The sequence below is a fragment of the Vicia villosa genome, unplaced genomic scaffold (genome assembly GCF_029867415.1).
Source record: "Vicia villosa cultivar HV-30 ecotype Madison, WI unplaced genomic scaffold, Vvil1.0 ctg.000892F_1_1, whole genome shotgun sequence".
In the NCBI taxonomy this organism is placed as follows: Eukaryota; Viridiplantae; Streptophyta; class Magnoliopsida; order Fabales; family Fabaceae; genus Vicia; species Vicia villosa.
In genome coordinates, this window is record NW_026705401.1 from 278,705 (window position 1) to 291,335 (window position 12,631).

General features: G+C 32.3%; 2 protein-coding genes across 2 annotated transcripts; both read left to right on the top strand.

The window, feature by feature from the left end:
• Positions 1 to 4,932: 4,932 nt before the first annotated feature.
• On the top strand, positions 4,933 to 7,153 carry LOC131631982 (large ribosomal subunit protein eL8y). Its single transcript, XM_058902747.1, has 6 exons — positions 4,933 to 5,047; positions 5,133 to 5,388; positions 6,159 to 6,328; positions 6,424 to 6,552; positions 6,638 to 6,730; positions 6,841 to 7,153. Exons 1-6 carry the CDS (start codon positions 5,045 to 5,047, stop codon positions 6,970 to 6,972), a joined length of 783 nt encoding a protein of 260 aa, XP_058758730.1. The 5' UTR covers positions 4,933 to 5,044; the 3' UTR covers positions 6,973 to 7,153.
• A 3,214-nt stretch (positions 7,154 to 10,367) lies between these two features.
• Positions 10,368 to 12,322, top strand: LOC131631967 (uncharacterized). The gene is made up of 8 exons (XM_058902731.1): positions 10,368 to 10,442; positions 10,613 to 10,774; positions 10,975 to 11,077; positions 11,184 to 11,280; positions 11,477 to 11,590; positions 11,773 to 11,899; positions 11,984 to 12,090; positions 12,241 to 12,322. Exons 1-8 carry the CDS (start codon positions 10,368 to 10,370, stop codon positions 12,320 to 12,322), a joined length of 867 nt encoding a protein of 288 aa, XP_058758714.1.
• Positions 12,323 to 12,631: the final 309 nt, after the last annotated feature.

A 12,631-nucleotide genomic window follows, 5' to 3' on the forward strand; every position in this document is an offset into this window, starting at 1 on the left:
TTATTTAGACTCAAGCTTTGGTTCGTTAAATAAAATATTTTTGAGGTAATTTGTCAAGTTTGAGTGATTCAACTTGTGGATGTATGATAATGATGATTTTGAAGCTGTATCATTCAAGGTACTCATTTGTCGCTTTCTATGGCATAACGTGTTTAGAAAACTTTTCATTTGTAAAATTATCATGTCATTCATTCTTTTGCATTACTTGCTTGTTGATTAAATCACCTTATTTCCCTAACTCCAAATGCGAGAAAGCTTTTCATTGTTCAAATATGTTGGACGCTACAGTATTTATTTTAACTATATTTTATTATGTTTAATATGTTATTTATGTTGATTGTATGAGAGCATGAAAAGAATCAATACATTTGTTTCATTTTGCGCACAACCACTATAACTAAATAGTCAATTCACCATGTGAGTGTGTGATCATTTGTTAACCTCCTTTGAGCTTTTTGTCAATCTCCATGTTGCTTTTGAACTTGATGCTTGTATATGAGTATTTAGTTCTTCTTTTTGTATGGATTTTGATCTTTATTTTCTTGAATCCACAACCATAATTTTTTGTTTGAATTTTTACCTTGCCTTAAAAAGTAGGGAGTATTCACACTTTGATGTTGGTTGAATTTAAGTTGGAGAGAGAAATGTTTGCTATTTATTTGGTTGTTGAGAAAAGAAATGAAAAAAATGTGAAAAAGAAAGAAAAAAGAAAAAAGTTTTGAAAAAAATAAAATAAATAAATATGTAATAGTTGTGCAAATAAGTAGTATGATTGATGTGACAACTTGGGAACAAAGAAGAAGTTTGATTGAGATTTTGTTGTTAGAGCCTCTGTGAATTGATCACTCCTTTAAGTTTAGGCAAATTTTTGTTTTGATTATCCTTAGTATTTACCCATTGTTTGTTAACCAAGCCATATTAGAACCTTTAAAAGCCCTTGTGATTCTCGCCTTTGAAATTTTCAATATGATTTTTGGATGAATGCGTAATTTAGTTTTTTGTTTACAAGATTGTTGGATGAGTGTTAAAGTCCCTCGCTTTTGGGAGTTTTTCATCCCTCGATGATTTTTTGCTAGGTGTGATTCATGATGTGAGTTTGTATTGTTTTAGAATGTTTAGCATGATTAGTGTACTTAGGATTCGTTTCGCTTACATGTTGTCGTTGTAGGACTGTGGTAAGTATTACTTTGTTTGTACGTTTTTGTGTAGAGCCATACATTTGTTTTTGGTTTTCGAAACTTGTTGATTAACGATACTTTAGTTTATTACTTTTGATTCTTTGAGTTGTTTGACATTGTTTGAGGACAAACAACGTTTCAAATTGGGAAGAGTTGATAAGTGCCAAAATATCGTAATTTTAAGTATATATTTATGACACTTATTGATTTTATTCTTTTGGTTTTTATAGTAAAACACCCAACTTTTGTGTAAATAATAGTATACTTGAGTTTTAATTCGTTTTATATACCGTTTAACTATTTTTATTCATTTTATAGGTATTGATGCATATTGGAGCCTCGAGCAATAAAGTACCGAAGGCACGACTTCGAATGCGCAGTTTTGGAGTAATAAGGAAGAAAATTCTGCAGAGCGCGCATAGCCCAAGTTGAAGCGCGCTACCAGTTTCAATAACAAAGGCATGATTGATTTTCTGAGCCCGCTTAGCGCGGTCAGCCAGCTAAGCGCGACCTCTGTTGTACAACTAGATGTTTTGGGAATAAGTGGCAGCCCAGTGAGGTGGCTTAACGCGGTTGCAAGAATTTTGTGTATATGTTTCTCATTTGAGACATTTTTTAGGATTATGTCTTTGGGTATTTTTTGTCCCAAATTCATCAATTTCATTATTAGGTTAGATTAGCTTAGAAAACAATAATATGCTTGTGCATTTAGATGATCGGAGGTGGATTCTTCATAAATCGGAGCAGACAACCCATGAGATGTTTGGTTTATCTCTTATCCTCTTTGTCTATTTATCTTTTATTATGTTTTGTTTGTATACTTACTAGAATCTTGTGTATGTTTATCGCTTATGGCATTGTACAAAATCTGCTTTATATAGTTTTTGTTATATTCCCCTTTTTTTTGCATTTATGCTTGGATTTGTGTTATTGTAAAGATATATTTCACATATTATGGTTAGGGATAAATTTATGTTAGCTTCTAGACACTATAGATGGATTTAAAGCTAACAATCACTTGTGAGTCGAAGCTTAATGCTTTAGTGTTTGAGTTTCGCGCGAGAGATCGTCGACGCGAGAATACGGATGTTCCCGCAGCTTTGCGTTAGAGATAAATACTTATGTGAGAGACACGTGATGGTAATGACGAGAATTGTAGGTTGAGTGCAACTGTTTGATAGGTTTAAGTTTTTGACAAGTAGTGTATATTCATGCCTGATAGGTTATTCTCTCCTAAGAATGTATTTATTTTTTATACGTTTTTACTTTTTGCTCATTCAAACCCAAGCTCGAAAACAATGAAACCGTTGAATGACATTCTAACCTGACAATTCTCTATGGACACGATAATTCTCAGAGTAATACTTTGAAATCTTTTGCTTGCCACTTTATTGCGCCAACAACAACCCAATTCAAACCCCTTTTTCTTGTGTTTCTTGCACCTTCGTGGAGATTCTGGGTACATAGATTACTTAGGTTGTATTCATAGCTGCTTTTTTGGAGAAGTACTACCCCGAGGATGGGGGCGGGAAGAAAGAAATTGAATTCCTTAAGTTGAAGTAATGGAGTTCAACTATTGATGAGTATGTTGCTAGATTTGAGGAGCTAGTGAAGTATTACCCGCGTTATAACAATTTGGCAGCAAAAGTGTCCAAGTGCCTCAAGTTTGAGAATGGACTACGTCCAGTGATCTAGCAGGGTGTCAGTCATCTTGAGATTCTCCAGTTTCCTATGCTAGTGAATAAGTGCAGAATTTATGATCAGGATAACATAGCCAAATCTTCTTTTTATAAGAGTTATAATGAGAAGAATGGGAACAACCCAAATCATGGTAAGTCGTATAGTACTCTTATTGACAAGGGAAGACAAAAAGATTTTTATGAGAAGAAGTCAAGTAGGGGAGGAGCTCCCACTTATGTCAAGTGATTTAAGTGTGGTGAGCCAGGCCACCGCGCCAACGATTATAACAATAAGGTGTTGAGATGTATCAAATGTGGTAAGACAAGTCATTTGTGCCCCTGAGTGCAATAATAAAGGTCCGGATTATTTTAATTTTGATGAGCAGGGTTACATCAGTAACCAGTGTTAGAAGTGAAAGAAGTTTGTTACTACTGCTCAGACTAGTGGTAAAGTGTTCTCTTTGAGTGGTTCAGAATATTCTAAGAAGGATAACTTAATTCGACGTACTTGTTTTATTAACTATGTTAAGTTAGTTGTTATTATTGATATTGGTGCTACTCATTCATTTATTTCGTTTGAATTTGCTACTATGATGGGTTTGAGATTGTCTTCTATGAGTGTGAGTATGGTGATCGATACTTCGGCTAATGGTTATGTGATTACTGCGCTAGATTGTTTGAGTTGCCCTTTGACCATTTATGGTAAGAGTTTCGTGATTGATTTGGTGTGTTTACCCTTGCACCAAATTGATGTTATTCTTTGAATGAACTAGTTGGAGTTTAACTATGTTCATATCCCTCTAATCACAACAACACGATAACTAATTAGAACACCAAAAACCATCATTAATCACCAATAATTCAATATAAAACAATTAATAAAAATTGCGGTGTTACACAATGCAGATACACCTGGTTCTTTGTTGCTTTCTCATGGAATACCTCTATCAAGGCACAAGAAAATTATCCCACTCTAGTTGATATTAGTGAATGGAAAATAATGTAATTTTAATCGTGTATGTTGTCTTATAAGAATAAAATTAGATTATCATTTTTGTGTAATTGATGCAAGCACGATATAATATATGAAAAAAGTGAGCTAGTGGTCAAATATGGAAAAAGTATTGTAATGTCCTATTTGACAAAGTCCTATATTAAAGCGCCCATCGCCTGATAGTTGGACCGCCTAAGCGAAATCCATTGGGGTCCCCCTTGTGGTCCGTCCAAATACACATCTTAAGCAAGTAAAGTCTTCATTGACTCCGATGATATAGTCGATCAAATAGTCTCCCTAAAAAGGGGGAGTATACGAGACCACGTCTGGGGGACCGTAAACCCTAGCTCCAGAAAACTCTTATAAAAGGACTATCGACCAAATGGATAGAGGATCCTCATTCATTCAAGTGACAACCACTTATTACCACCCAATATTATTTAGAAAACACTCAACTCCGAGTAGCCACCTAAAACACCATTGTAACCGCCCACATATAACCTAACAGCACCGACCACCATCAGAACCACCCACCTCACGTGAGCTGACTCTCTAAATACTCTAAAAAATCACCTTAAAAAGGCTACTCGCCGCTGTGGACTAACCCTAACCTATTTCATGTAATATATCTACTAGGGCTCCTGAGTCTCCTTGCCTTTGCAAGAGAAACACACACTTATACTTTTTTTTTTTACATTACAAATATCATTTTTTCACTTAGTTCAACATTTTACTTTAAAACATAGGTTACTAATTAATTTATACAATTAAAATAATAATTACATAAATGTGTAAATGAGACAAGTGTTTGTCACTCATAAATTAATTAAAAATATTCTTAAAAAATAATTACTTTTATTTATATCGATAATTAAAAATTATACAATTTTAATAGTGTTGTACCCCTCTATTGTTAAAGTTAAATCATAAATTTATTTTAATAATTTATAAATTATATTTATTTAATAAATATTTCATCACAAACATTTTACTTACATAATAATCATTTTTATTATTATGAACCGGGCCTAACAAAACCACACTAACAAAATCAACTATGGGCCAAACCCGACCCATAACCGAAAGCCCACATTTCAGAATCTCTTTTAAGTTCACTTCAATCACAACTAGGGTTTTTCCTTTGTCTACACTTTCTTCTTCTTCAGCCACTTCCACCAACAACAGCAGCAGCTATGGTAACAATTCTCCCCCCTCTCTCTGAATCGATCCGCTTATTCTCAAATCCGCTTATTCTCAAACGTGATTCTCTTTGTTTTGCAGGGACCAAAGCGCGGTGGAAAAGCACCAGTTGCAGCTGCTAAGAAGAAGCAGCCTGAGAAAGTGGTGAACCCGCTTTTCGAGAAGAGGCCAAAGCAATTCGGGATCGGCGGTGCTTTGCCTCCGAAGAGGGATTTGACTCGGTTTGTGAAATGGCCTAAGACTGTTCAAATCCAGAGGAAGAAGAGGATCCTTAAGCAGAGGTTGAAGGTTCCACCTGCACTTAACCAGTTCACCAAGACACTCGATAAAAACCTTGGTAAATATAACTTTTTAACTCGCTAACTCGCTCTTTGTGATTGTGAAATGGTAATTTTTAATTTAGATTTGATTTTAGTTTGGTGTTTTTGTTAAATGTTCAATGTTTGGTCAATAATATTAGGGTTTTTTGATTTTTATTCTATTTAGCAAAAGTTTTTTTTTTTGTGTTAATTGTGATTTAATTAGGTTTTATGTTAATTTTTAATGGGTGGTTGTTAAAATTTGGGTATTATTGACATAGAAGTTTTGTTTTTTTATATGTTTATAATTTGTAAATCGACATCAAATTTGTAGAAATGAATGAATGAATTATAAGTAATCACAAGCAGTGTTGTTAAAAATGACTGAATTAATCGTTTATAATTTGTTTCTGACACAGACACTCACACAGACACACCTTTTTCAGATGTGTAACAGATGTTGGTGCTATGTAATTTGATTTTTTAGGTTTAAAGAATAGTCTGGATTAATTGGTTGTTTGATCTTGTATGCTTTGCTGCATGTTACTAGCTTGTTTTAAATATCTTGTATGATTTTGTTAAGTTCAAATTTGTTACTTTTGTTTAATGCTAAGAAATGATACATTATAAGTATGTTTTTAGAGGTTAATATTGAGAGATGTTTGTTTGATGTTGTGTGCTTGCTGGTATATGACATGCTACATGTAGTGATGAATGATGTTTATGGTGTTCATTTTTTGTATTATGATTGTAATATTGTAATTGCGTTTTACTTGTGCTAATCAATTCTATTTGATGTACTGTGCAGCCACAAACCTATTTAAGATGCTCCTTAAGTATAGGCCTGAGGACAAACCTGAGAAGAAAGAGCGTCTATTGAAAAGGGCTCAAGCTGAATCTGAGGGCAAAACTGTTGAGACAAAGAAGCCTATTAATGTGAAATATGGTCTCAACCATGTTACCTATCTTATTGAGCAGGTATTATTCGTGCTTTATGTTAATGAATGATTATGCATACTCTCATATACCCATTTGGATGATTTTCTTCTAACATATACTTGTGGTTTTCTCAGAACAAGGCACAACTTGTTGTGATTGCTCATGATGTCGACCCAATTGAGCTTGTCGTATGGCTTCCAGCTTTGTGCAGGAAGATGGAAATTCCTTACTGCATTGTCAAGGGCAAAGCACGCCTCGGAACAGTAATTATTCTCTTATTGTCTATTATATAACACAAATTCTACATGTCAATATAAATATTGACTTAACCAATGTCAAATTTTGCAGATTGTTCACAAGAAAACTGCTGCTGTTTTGTGTTTGACAACTGTCAAGAATGAAGACAAAATGGAATTCAGCAGAATCCTAGAAGCCATTAAGGTGGTTAAACTTTAGAGTTTGGTTCTTTAAGTCTTGTTTGCATTTTCATACTCTAAATTTTGAATAGATTGTTATATTTTACTAATCTATAATGTCTTGCTTTTTTTCAGGCTAACTTCAACGACAAGTATGAGGAATACAGGAAGAAGTGGGGTGGCGGTATCATGGGTTCCAAATCTCAAGCAAAGACCAAGGCCAAGGAAAGACTCATTGCCAAGGAAGCTGCCCAAAGAATGACCTAGAAGTTTTGTATGCTTTTGGTTGTTTTAGAACTTTGAGGTTGTTATTCTTCTATATTTTTGACTGAGGTTTTCGTTTCATTCTGGTAGTTGTAATCTACAATCACTGGTTCAATACCTGACTTTTTGCTGATTTATTTCAGTAGTTGTTTTAGACTTAAATGGAATATGTTTTTGTGTTTAATTGATTTATTTATGCTTACATGTTTCTTAAATCTTTTTCTATCACACCTTACTTTTTTAAGTAGTGTAAACCTCCTTATTGTTAGTCCTGTTTCTGTCTTTTATTACCGGTTAAAAGAGGTTATCTTCTTTGTTTTGATCCATACATATCTTTTCCAACACATATTTTAAGAATGATTTAATCAATACATTTCCATTACTTTGAGCTATGTTTTTTAACTACCCAAATCTGTGCAACATTATATCAAATGTAGATGGTTTATATTATGTTAACTTATAAATTTGTATCGATTCACTTGAAACAATATCAAATTTGTATCTGTTCACTTGAAACAATATCAAATTTAAATATGGTTTATTGTTATGTTAACTTCTTATCCTCATATATGTGTTTATTATCATTTCTATACCATTGAAAGGAAAACTACACGCAAGAAAAATGTAATGTACTGTACCCCGTTACTTATTTCCCAAATTAAATAATATTTCATCAAAATACTTATCCCATTTACTCGAGAGATGTGAAGACCTAATATTATACCCAAAAAAGCACCAGCATATACTCATATATATTTCGATTACAAAATATGAAGGCGGGTGAGATAGTGGAATACTTGCTCCCAAATACATTCTATTTATTTTTTATTATGTACATTATAATTTAAAATTTAAAACATATATATTTCGATTACAAAATATGAAGACGGGTGAGATAGTCGAATACTTGCTCCCAAATACATTCTATTTATTTTTTATTATGTACATTATAATTTAAAATTTAAAATATTAAAGTAAAAGGAGTTTTATGGCAAATTTGCTATTTGTAAATAGTTAGTATTTATTATTTATTTTGAATTCTCATTCAAAGAATATAAATTTAAGAAATTGACTTTTAGTAAAACTTTGAATTCTCAATATCAGGAATACGCATATTTGTTTTTATTAGTTCATTATAGTTAAAAAATATGAAATTGCCCACTTTTAGTTAATCTAAATTTTATATCTAAATTAAAATAATTAAGTTTAACAAAAATGTTAATTGTAGTGCAAATGGTGATTTTTTTTTTAAAAACCATTTATTAAAAAAAAATTACGCAAATAACTACGTTTCAGAATAACCAGATTTCTAAAACCCTTAACACTAAGGGTGTGTTTGGTTCGGGGTAGATGGAGGGGAGGGGAGGGAATATTTTTAATTAAATGTGTTTGGTTCAAATTTTATGAGGGGAGGGGAGGGAAGGGGAGCTAAACCCCTCCAAAACACACTTTTTGCGTTCCTCCAAATCGGAGGGATTTGGAGGGGAGGGGAGAGAATCTCAATTTTAATATTTTAAAATTATTATAATTACTATAATATCCTCAGTTTAATTTTAATATTTTAAAATTATTCATTTTCTTTTGTATTATTGCTCTCTTCTGTGTGATTTTTCTCGATTGCTTCTATCAACTTATTATAATTATTCTCCACCTTCAAATTATTTTAAAATTTTTGTCCTTAATATAAATCATAATCATTTCACTTTTTTGATTTTTTTTATAACTCTTTTATGTTTATTTATATTTTTTTCTAATTTTGTTATGTATCCTATCATATTTTCTTTTATATCAAATTTTAAATTTTTTATTTTAATTTATTTATTTTATTAAAATATTTAAACCATTTATATTTAATAATAAATTGTTTTATGTATTTTATGTGTTAAATAATTCATTACGATTTCAAAGTTGTTATCAACATATAGTTTAATTTGTTTTTGAACATTTTATTCGAATTAAGTGAATTCAATGTTTTAACGTTATGTAGTAAATTATAACTTTTCAGTCACTCAATACTAGAAATTTTACTAACAAAAAAATATGTATAGATTTTTCACATTTGAATATCATATTGTATCACTTATATAAGATAATAAGGATAAAAATGTAAATTGTTAATAAAACCCCTCCCCTCCCCTCCTGAACCAAACATATTTTTAATTAAAATTCCTCCCTTCCCCTCCCCTCCCCTCATTTGAACCAAACACCCATCTGATTAAAAAACCCCCTCACCTCCCCTCCCCTTCTCTCCCCTCCATTAAAATCCCTCCCCTCCCCTCCCCCTCATTTGAACCAAACACACCCTAAGGCGCAATCTCACATGGCTTATTTCATTTTTTTTAGCCCTAGGCGCCATCTGACATGGCACACTCAGTCCAATAAGCCATGTCAAATGGCGCCTCCCTTTAACTTTTAGGAGGAGGAGTCATCTCATATGGCTCCTCCTTGTATATGTGTCTTCTACAAATGCACCAAGGCGCCATGTGAGATGACTTATTGCAGAAAAGCTGGACATAGGAGCCATCTCAAATGGCGTCTCCCTTCATCTGGTACAATGGTGGCGCCATCTCACATGGCGCCTTGGTGTCAAGGTTTTCTGAAATCTGGTTATTTGCGTAATTTTTTCCGAAACGTGGTTATTTGCGTAATTTTTTTTAATACATGGTTATTTAAAAAAAATCACAAATGGTTTATCGAGTATTTATTCAATTTTATTTATTATTTATTATAATTTATAAAAGTAGTTTATCATTAATATTAATAATATTTATTAATTAATTTAATATAATAAAACTTTTTACATTTTTGAATTTATTTTAAAAAGATTTAATTGTAATTAACTATATTTAAATCTATAAATCGCAACTTCTTATAATTCTTAACTTCTAAATTATTTAAATGGTAACTATAATTAATTTATTTAAAAATATTTAATTGTAATTAATGTAATATTTGTACTGAATTTTAGCTACTATTTTAGACTTTGGATACAGTTAAAACCTGATAATAACAAATCGTGTGTTGCCATATCTTGGGCCTTGAAAACAAAAAACATAGATGGGTCCCTTCATTTGTTCATAAGTTGAACCGGCATAGCTTTGAGACTCATGCAATTAACGCCTTTCACCTCAAAACGACGACCTTCCTCTATCAATTCGAGTTGTTCTTCTCAATGCAGCCCTTACAATTCACTTTTAATTATCATACATCTAATTATCAATGTTGTTTATTCCATTCAATTTTCCATGTAAGTACATTTAATACATGTTGATTTCTGATTTCTGATAAATTTGGGTGTATAAACAGGTCTAATTCCTTTTTCCAAAACATGATTCCTTCCATTTCCTCATCTATTTTTCTGCAATTATCATTCATTGATTCTCTATCAGAAATTTTCCATGGCCGCTAGAAGACATGACTATGTTGACGACATCACTCCTGCCAAGGAATCATGGGACATTGTTGTTCGAATTGTTCGCTTATAGTTTGTACCAGATATGAATTCCAAACCGAATTTTTATGCAATGGAAACGGTTTTGATGGATGAAAAGGTTATCGTTGTCGTTTGGTTTTATTATACTTAATTCCTTATTTTTTGATTATATTTTGTGATATTGTTTTTCTTTTGCTTATGAATTTAAAGGGTGACAAGATACAAACTTCAGTTAGGAAAGTCATGTTGTCTTTTCAATCTAAGATATGTGATGGAACTGTGTATAATTTGAAATCCTTTGGTGTTGCCGCTAATTCTGGAGCTTATAGGACTACAAAACATAAATTCAAGTTGAGTTTGCAAAGTGGCACGGTTGTTACAAAAGTTGAAACTAATCTGATAACCAGGACCGTCTTTGAGGGCGTGCAAGGCGGCCTACCGCACAGGGCCTCAAAAATTTGAAGGTTAACTTATGGCTATGGGGCCTCATAAAATATTTGCCAAGTTAAATTGTGATTATATAGGGACTCTGTTTATTTATGTTCTTGCTAAATTGTGACTAACCTACACAGGGCATCCAAAAACATGAGACGGCTCTGCTGATAACAATCTCTCCTTATAGATTGATATCTTTTCTAGAAATTGTTGGGAAAATTGATATGGACTATTTGATCGGTAAAACCATTTTTTTTTCTAAATTTGATTCTATTTATGTTTTGTGCTTTATTATATTATACGATTATATGTTTTTGATATTGCTTTTCCTAATCACTCGAAATAGAAGTTGTGGCAATTGTATCTGCTGTTGGACGTGAAAGGATTTATGAAAGGAATCGTGTCACCACTAAGTTTAAAGTGATTGAGTTAGATTCTAATGGGTAAGTTATTGTATATTATACAAACCTTTGAATACTACATCTGAGCTGCCATATGACTTACATTAAGTGAATTTGTTTTTTAATCTCTATACACAATGAAACTTGAATGCATACTTAGTGAATTTGTTTTTTAATCTCTATACAGAATGAAACTTGAATGCATACTTAGTGAATTTGTTTTTTAATCTCTATACAGAATGAAACTTGAATGCATACTTTTTGGAACATATGTTGATGCCCTTGATGCATTCCTCCAGACTGGCTACATAGGAAAAGTTGTCGTGCTTGTTGGGTGTCTGAAAGTTAAAATGTATAATGGGAAAGTACAATTGCAGAATGCAATGAACTGTACCAATCTATTGTTCAACCCAGAAAATCCTTGAGGCAAATTGTTTCAAACCCAAATAGGTAGTTAACAACTATTACTTCAGTCCATTTTTATTGTTTTTTCTCATTCATCAATTATGCTTAGTTCTGTTTCTTGCTTATCAGTGATAACATTGGATCACCCACTCAACCATTCAGTTATATAAAGTATGCTTTTGAGTTGAGTTTAGAAGAAGAATTCTTGAATTTGAGTCAACGAAAAACAATTGAGGAGCTAAAAGATAGTCAAAATGTAGTATAACGTATATTTATCATCTAAATGTAGTGATATTATTTATGATGATTCTAATTTTGTTATTCTTTATTGTGTGTGTAGGACATGGTTTGTGTTGTTTTAGGCACAATCAACCATTTTGTTGGTGGCAGTGACTGGTGGTATGCTGCATGTGTCTATAACAAGGGAGTTGTTGTAGATTCCAAAAGGTTTTTTTGCCCTAAATGTAACAAACATATTCGGACTATTGTGCCAAGGTGATCCTCCTAAATTGCTTATATATTCCATTAGTTTTTAAAATTGTTCATGTGTATTTACTATATTCATGATCTAATTTCATCACTTTCTTAAATTTATAGATACAGTGTCAGACTTAGACTTAGAGTTATTGGGAAACAAGTCTCGACATCTTCTGCTTCTGCTTTTGAGAGATCTCCTTAATCATCATAACTTGGCTTCTGGAGTCAAGACTTCTGGTTTTTTCAATGATTTTTCACTTCGACGATTCTCATCTTTCACAAATGGTACCAGTACTTGACCTTCTTCTCATTTGAGTCATGTTGTGTTGGTTTGAGGTTAACACTGTTGCACCCCAATTTTTGACCTCTGAGATCCCATCATTTTTCTAAGTGTTATGATCATTATCATTATCATTTATCATCATGCATATTTTTATTTACTAACAAAAAAAGCAAAAAAAGTTGGTTGCTTGTGTGTTAAAAGACAGGAGAATGATCAAGAGAAAGCTGA

Bases quoted from the DNA above. Each gene is read 5' to 3' on its own strand.
- LOC131631982 (XM_058902747.1), top strand. The intron at 5,389-6,158 runs GTAAATATAACT...TGTACTGTGCAG, and splicing joins GACACTCGATAAAAACCTTG to CCACAAACCTATTTAAGATG. The intron at 6,329-6,423 runs GTATTATTCGTG...TGGTTTTCTCAG, and splicing joins TTACCTATCTTATTGAGCAG to AACAAGGCACAACTTGTTGT.
- LOC131631967 (XM_058902731.1), top strand. From the start codon at position 10,368: ATGGCCGCTAGAAGACATGACTATGTTGACGACATCACTCCTGCCAAG. The intron at 10,443-10,612 runs GTTCGCTTATAG...ATGAATTTAAAG, and splicing joins GGGACATTGTTGTTCGAATT to GGTGACAAGATACAAACTTC. The intron at 11,078-11,183 runs GTAAAACCATTT...CACTCGAAATAG, and splicing joins TGATATGGACTATTTGATCG to AAGTTGTGGCAATTGTATCT.